The sequence below is a fragment of the Lolium rigidum genome, chromosome 2 (assembly GCF_022539505.1).
Source record: "Lolium rigidum isolate FL_2022 chromosome 2, APGP_CSIRO_Lrig_0.1, whole genome shotgun sequence".
NCBI classification, from domain to species: Eukaryota; Viridiplantae; Streptophyta; class Magnoliopsida; order Poales; family Poaceae; genus Lolium; species Lolium rigidum.
This window is the reverse complement of record NC_061509.1, coordinates 88,664,368-88,671,166: the sequence shown is the minus strand read 5'-3', so window position 1 is coordinate 88,671,166 and position 6,799 is coordinate 88,664,368. Positions and strand designations below refer to the sequence as shown.

The 6,799-nt window shown below is 47.6% G+C and overlaps 1 protein-coding gene across 1 annotated transcript; it reads right to left on the bottom strand.

The window, feature by feature from the left end:
* Positions 1-3,171: 3,171 nt before the first annotated feature.
* LOC124686877 lies at positions 3,172-4,405 on the bottom strand. Its single transcript, XM_047220767.1, has one exon. It carries the CDS (start codon positions 4,165-4,167, stop codon positions 3,559-3,561), a length of 609 nt encoding a protein of 202 aa, XP_047076723.1. The 5' UTR covers positions 4,168-4,405; the 3' UTR covers positions 3,172-3,558.
* Positions 4,406-6,799: the final 2,394 nt, after the last annotated feature.

The window sequence follows — 6,799 nt, the reverse complement described above, 5'->3', positions numbered from 1 at the left end:
GCTGGTAATTTTTCCCACACTATATTATCTTGTCCTTCTCATTAATCTTCTGTTAACTGTGTGCATTTTCATATTTTTCATGCATGTCATGATCTTCTTTTAGATAATTGGCTCTGTGCAAACACACCTGAAAAGACTATCTTTTCATTCTGATTAGCTGAAATATATCTGCAAAGCTTATATTATATCTCGAATTTGGGTCGACCCATGACCCCTCAAATTCGCCTAGAGGCCACGAGGCCAGGCTCGGGCCGATCCCATCTTGACTGATAGCAGGATGTCAATTCAGTACATATGATTAGCAGGTAGGCACTGATGACTGAACTCTGCAGATTGCAACGATTAGTTTGGGTTTCACCTACAAATCATGTGCTCATGGCGTAGGCGTGCAAGGAATGCAACGCCGTGCTGTCTTTAGCTAGTTGGGGCACCGTAGATGGAGTGTGATTACTTGCAGAGACAGGAAGAATAACGAGTAAGGATTTGATTAGACATGGCTAATGATTAGGGAAAAAATAAATATCATCTGGTTGGTGCGATCAATAGATGGACCTCCGTTTGAGCAACTTGCACGAGGACATCCAACTTGCGATTTGGAAACAGTAGGCAGCTGTACATTGTGTGATAAGGTTTTCTGGTATGCCAACGTTGAGGTTGAGCAGGGCGCATCAGACTCGGATTAGACCTCTGGATTTGTAACAAGCAAACGCTTCAGTTGCTGTCACCGGGAAGAAAATGCTGCCCATCCAACGGGACGACAAGTCAAGAAATGGACGGGGAGCTGATCCAGGACAGTGGGCTTTCTGTTCACTGATCTGAATTCACCATAAGCAGCTCACCTTCTACAGAAGCTGTCGTAGGCGCCATCATGCCGTACAGTACTACGAAAGTCTAACACGATGTTTATGTGCCTCTCTTTGTTCCGACAGTTGTTGTGTTGTTTTCTCTCACTATTTTCTTCTCGTGATTAATTTTGCTTTCGTGCATCTCCACGTCGTGTCGGTTCTACAACTCGGATGTATTTTACAATACCTTAATGCATTATTAATAACCTATAGAAAAATCTTGGTGTCCACAAAGTATCTTTGGCTCTTAGCACCAGTGCTCTTTTTATTCAAAAATAATTCAAAAATCATATTTATTAGTTCTAAAAAGCTATAGAAAACATATAGACATGGCCAATGTTGTAACTTGCAAGCATGCAAAACCACAATGCAAAATAATTTATATTGTTGGCTACACAAAAATGATAAAATCTGATAAAATTTAGAGGTTTTAAAACAAGCATACTTTTTTCATTTTTATGCAGCTCAAAATACAAAGTATTTTCAATTGATGTTTTGCATGTTTGTGGGATACAACATTTTTGTCATAATTCTCTGAAACTGATAAATGTCATTTTCAAATTTTTAAAAACTGCGACATCACTAGAGCCCAAGCGCCAAAATCTCTAATCTTTCATGCGCTACTATATTACCCGTTACTCAAAATATCCATTGGCTTGATCTAGGATGGGCGGGCCGCAACTAGTACGTGTAGCTTCTCGGCTCGATCGCGTGCGCCAGTTCTAGGGCTTCACGTCGTAGTGTAGCTGGCATGCAGGGTGTCAACACGCCAAGGCAGCGGCCCTGGGAATGACAGCAGCCTCCTTCTCCTCTTCCGCTGGATATTGTAGGCCCGAAAGTGGCTTGGTGTGGCCGTGTCTGGGTGTCGCGGATCTCGGGATCACACAATGAGTCTTGGTGCCGCGGTCAGTTGAGAGGTGGAGGGCGGTGGTGGTGGTGGTGGTGGTCTTCGATTTCGTGTGCGGTGGCGGGTTCCCAAGTTCGTTATAGTCGATTCAACGACTACCTCACCAGCAGTGAAAATGATCCGGATGGCACTGGCTCCCTCGTGGCGACGGGGATCCTATGCTAGGCCCACCTGGCTAGTTTCGATAGATTCATCAACGGTGGCGCGATCTCGTAGTGGCGGTTGTCGGTTGAGCCTTTGTGGGTGCCCGTCAGTCTTCAGCTTCAAATAATCAATATAGATCTTGAGCTTCGTGTAGCTCGAAAAGTTCAGAAAAATATTGAATGCATATACATGTCTAATACTCTTTCGAGATACATAATAAGTGTCTTTTAGTATGTGGTCTATACAAAAAAAACAGCCGTGGGGATAAAAATATAGTTTTTTTTTTGCCTTTTTTGAGCCACAACCACAAGTTCGTATTTTTTTTATTGCATAGGCTAAAATGTAACATACTCCCTCGGTTCCACAATTTTTATCGTCGATTTGCGACAAAAGTTATAAAAGGAGGGAGTATTAATTAATGATTTTTTTATTTCTATGTAGATTGCCACCTCAGAGTTGATGTTTAGGAATATGATCGTTGCAAGATGGTGACTTGCGAAAAACTCGAGTAGAAAGATCATGGAGGCCCAATCAACCTGAAAAAAACTAGCTTATCTCACCACGGATTCGAACTCATGGACAAATTAGCAGGCGACATTATCGGCATAAAAGCAGCCACGGAGAATTCCATTCTTGCAAGTAACAATCCGTCAAATACACCTTTATGCCCAACCGTTTTCGTGCCGACCTCAACAGAACCACGCAGGTAGAGGGAGAAGAAATGGTCAAATTGCCCTGGAAAGCTGACGAGCAGAATTACACGCCTAGTCACCTATACTGGACTGCTGGAGCACAACAGTCATATCATCACTTTGTTGCTACATGTTTCATGCTGGAATTGGTTGGTTGGTTTCAGTTGCAGGAAAGCGATATCCAACACTGCCAGGCCATGTCATGTCAAGTGGTTCCAATTGAAGAATCCATTCCTTCCCAGCCATCGAGAATCGGTGGGCACGGCGATCCCAAACGAAGCGTGCCTGCCCTTTTCGCAGCACGCGTAGCGTTTGAGCTAACGAAAACTGGACTGCCGAGCTTCCTCTTTGGCATTCCAGGTCAAGAAGACAAGGACCTAATAACACTCTTGACACAAGTTATATCAAGATTGGAAGAAAAGTTGGATGGTGATATTAACAGGAAACAAAGCAATACAGAAGAAAAGTCCATAAAGGAGAGAGTAGCTTGGAAGAAACAGATGAAGTCGGTTCAATCAGTGGTAATAGAGAAGAACAGGACCAGTGTACGTATATTCCTGTCAAAAAAAAGTGTATGTATATATACCTAGTAGTAACACACATGATTTATTTATTTACATGATCTCACAGTGCCAAAAACATATTCTACATAGCGTCTAGATTACACAAGCAGGTAATGGTACACGGGGAGGAGAGGACGGATCCATATGTAGGTATGTACAAGGACAACACAGACCAACTCCTCTCGGCGGCCAAGAAAGACTCCAAGAGAAGCACCGCTCATACTACTGTACATATGTCATACTAGGGCACATCAGAAATATCGTCAAAAATCCTACTAGCTCGATCGAGAAGAAGGAGAAATGGAAGAGGGAGCAAGCAGAGGAGCAGACTCTAGCTCATACGTAGTAGATCGAAGAACCAAGCTCAACAACAGCTCGTGCCGGAGCCGGAAGCAGAGCAAGATGGATCACATGCCGCCGTACACCGCGCGGGAGCACTTTCCCTTGATCCACTTGACGCTGCGCCGCATCGACCCCTTCACCTTCCCCTCCACGTCGTACACCTTGTAGGCCACCAGCCGCTTCTTCCTCTGCAGCTCCGCCTCGGCGTCGTCGCCGGGAGCAGCCGCTACAGCCGCCTTCTTGGCCGGGACTTTGGCTGGGGCCTCGTCGTCGACCAATGCGGCGAAGGAGGGGGTGTAGCTTCGGAGGTTGAGGGAGCGGCGGCCGGCGTTGCACCAGACGGGTGCGGCGGCGGTGCTGGGCCCCTTGGCCTGCGGGGTGCTGCCGCCGGAGAGAGGGTTGTAGGAGGCGGAGTAGGAGGCGCTGTAGCACCGGAGGTTCAGGCCCGGGGCGGGGCTGGAGACGGTCTTGGTGCTGCCGCTCCGCTGCACGGCGGGCGCCACCGCGCGCGACCAGGAAGATGAAGAAAGGGTGCTCTTCGCGCGCTGCATCTTCTTGTGCGCCGCCGGCGCGAAGGAGGCGGCGTAGGAGGCGCTGTGGCACCGGAGGTCGTTCGCCGGCGCCGTCACGGACGTGCTCCGCTCGGCGCAGGACATGGACCTCTCCATTGGCATCTTCTACTATGTACGTACGTGTTTGTGTGGGTGTGGAGCTGTGGAACACTGATGACTGGCGCCAAGAATAAGGCAGGACCGGGATGACTGCCGGGAATAGCTGGTGGAGGAGCCCTTTTATCAAGTGGCCGGAGGTCGTGGAGCCGCGGAATTTGGAAGTGTCGATCAGCTGGGGACAGGGGCCAGCCAGAACCACGGCCGAACACGCTGCACGGAGCTACATTATGGTTTTGGAAGATAGTCCGATCACCAAGACGTGTGAGAGAGGGGCTGCGGTAGCTCTCAGCTTCATTCATAGGGACCGGACAGAGACGGTACTGTTGCTGGTGGTGGGGAGCCCCGTTTTCTTGATGTTCTTTCTTTTGGCCTACCTACATTGCATCAGGAATTCAGGATCAGATTTGCTTTAGCGTGCGTGTGTACAAGCTATAGGGCAGCCGAAAAGATGAAAAAGCAGGGGAGCTTTTTTTTTACCGATGAGTTCTGCTTTTTTATCGATCTCGTCATGTGGATGTGGAAATGCTCCTTCCGTTTTTTAAAAACTTATTTAACTTCTTTCTGTATCTAGAAAACAGTGGAGAAAATTATTTCAGGACAGAAAGAATAAGTAATCTACAAATGATTTGATCATTAAGATTCCTCTAACAAAGGGACGGGGAGGATTTTATCCGACGGCGACGAAGAGTCTGTCTATAGATAGTCCACCACCCCACTTCACATAGGATATAGTTTTGCGGAAAGAAAACTAAGAAGTAAACGAGGTTTCCTTGATGTTTTCTTTAGACATGCGAACCCTACTCAAGATATTACTCTCTTTTTTAGGGGAAATAGGAGGAGCTCCCTTTGGCAATACAGAAGGAGGAAAATCCTTACAATGGAAAAAGCCAGGTTAAGAAAAATGAGGAAGAAAACACAACACCAAAACTACTCTCGAAAAGGCATGGACAAATTAGCTATGTTCTCCCTTAGAGCTGCAAGCGGAGCGCTATGCGGGGTGGATTGGTATATATGGTTTATTCGGATTGATTTCCTATAGTTCAATTTATGCTAATTACCATAATTTACGTGATTTTGTGGGACCCACTTCTGCAGCCCTATTCTCCCTTATTTGCACAAGTGTAGATCCATAGGTGAGCAACTATAGTTTTCAAAGATCCTTAGACTCCTTTCTTTCCAAAGATGTCAGGCAAGTGAGGAGAGCTATAGAAGTTTTATCTCAATTTTTCTTCTTCCTTCTAAACCTTGCAATTTTCCTCCACCAACCTTAGATGGACCTTGAGCTATCAAGCGATTCCTGCAACAGCAAGATGAATTGAGGCAAAACCTTGCCAAGTTTCTATTTACGTATGGGCAGCCAAGAAACAACTGGTTTGCATATTCCATTGTTTGATCACAGCCTGGTGGAGCTACCATCTTGCAGACAACCTATCTGAGGAAAAATATCATTTTTTCTCTAAAATAGCTTTCTGCGTCATTTTTTATTTTTATTTTTTGGAGGAAAGAGGTAGAGTAGGTAGTATCAACATTTTCAGAAAGCTGCACTGGTTAAATAGAAGTCCAAGGGCTGATAAACTAATCGATTACCTTAGCAGAATTAATTCTTTAAAGCTCTTTTATCCATCTACCATTGTTCACAACAGATCTTATTTTGTCGAGCAAGCTTCAAAAGTTTGGAAAACGATCTTGAAGAGCATAGTACTGCAACCCAGACGTCTTTCCAAAGAAGAGCCTTGTCGATGTTGGCAAGCTGAATTTTTGGGCAGGCCTTAAACATGAGTCGATCATTCTCACTAATGGGAGAGGCAGGCTATGCAAAGCGCATTCTTTGTCCTACCAATTGAGCCAGGGCCATCTCACGCGAAGAACTTTACTGGATGTCTGCATATCATGTACGTGCTGGGGGAGCAAACTTATTTCCGGGCGATAAGGGTATCTCCAGCGGCGCGACGCATTTTAGCGTCCGGAAATATCCGCGCGCGTCCATTTGCGTCGGTCAAAATGGTCGAAATCGACCACGCGTCCGTTTGCCTCGGGGGTGGCTCCAGCGGCACGACGCATTTTTTTGGCCGAATCATTTTTTTAACATGAAAACAAAATTTACATAGTTGAACACATGAAAAAAAACCCTAAACGCGTGCGCCTACTGCTGCTCGTCGTCGCTGTCGAGCATGATGTGCTCCGGTACCGGCCACGGCCAGTTGGAAACCGGGGGAGCGCACGCCGGGCGCGCCGGCGGTGCTAGTGGTGGAGGCGCCCAGGGCTGTGGCTGCGGTGGAGGCGCCCAGCACTCTGGCTGTGGCGGCGGTGGAGGCGCCCAGGGATGCGGCTGTGGCGGCGGTGGAGGCGCCCAGGGATGCGGCTGTGGAGGAGGAGCCCAGGGGTTGTACGACAGCGGTTGTGGCGCGGCCGAGTCCTGGAGCGCCAGTCGAAGGGCTTCATCCTCCGACAGTCCCGGCGGCATGAAGCCGGTGGCGTAGCGGGCCAGCGGCGGCTGCACAGGTGGGTCGTTCTCGAAGACGAGGACGCCGAGCTTCGCCATCTCGTCGTCCGTCATGTTCTCGGGGAACTCAAATTTGCGGCCCTCCGCCATGGCCTGCTGCCATTCGTGGAAGACGACCGCGACGTAGTCATC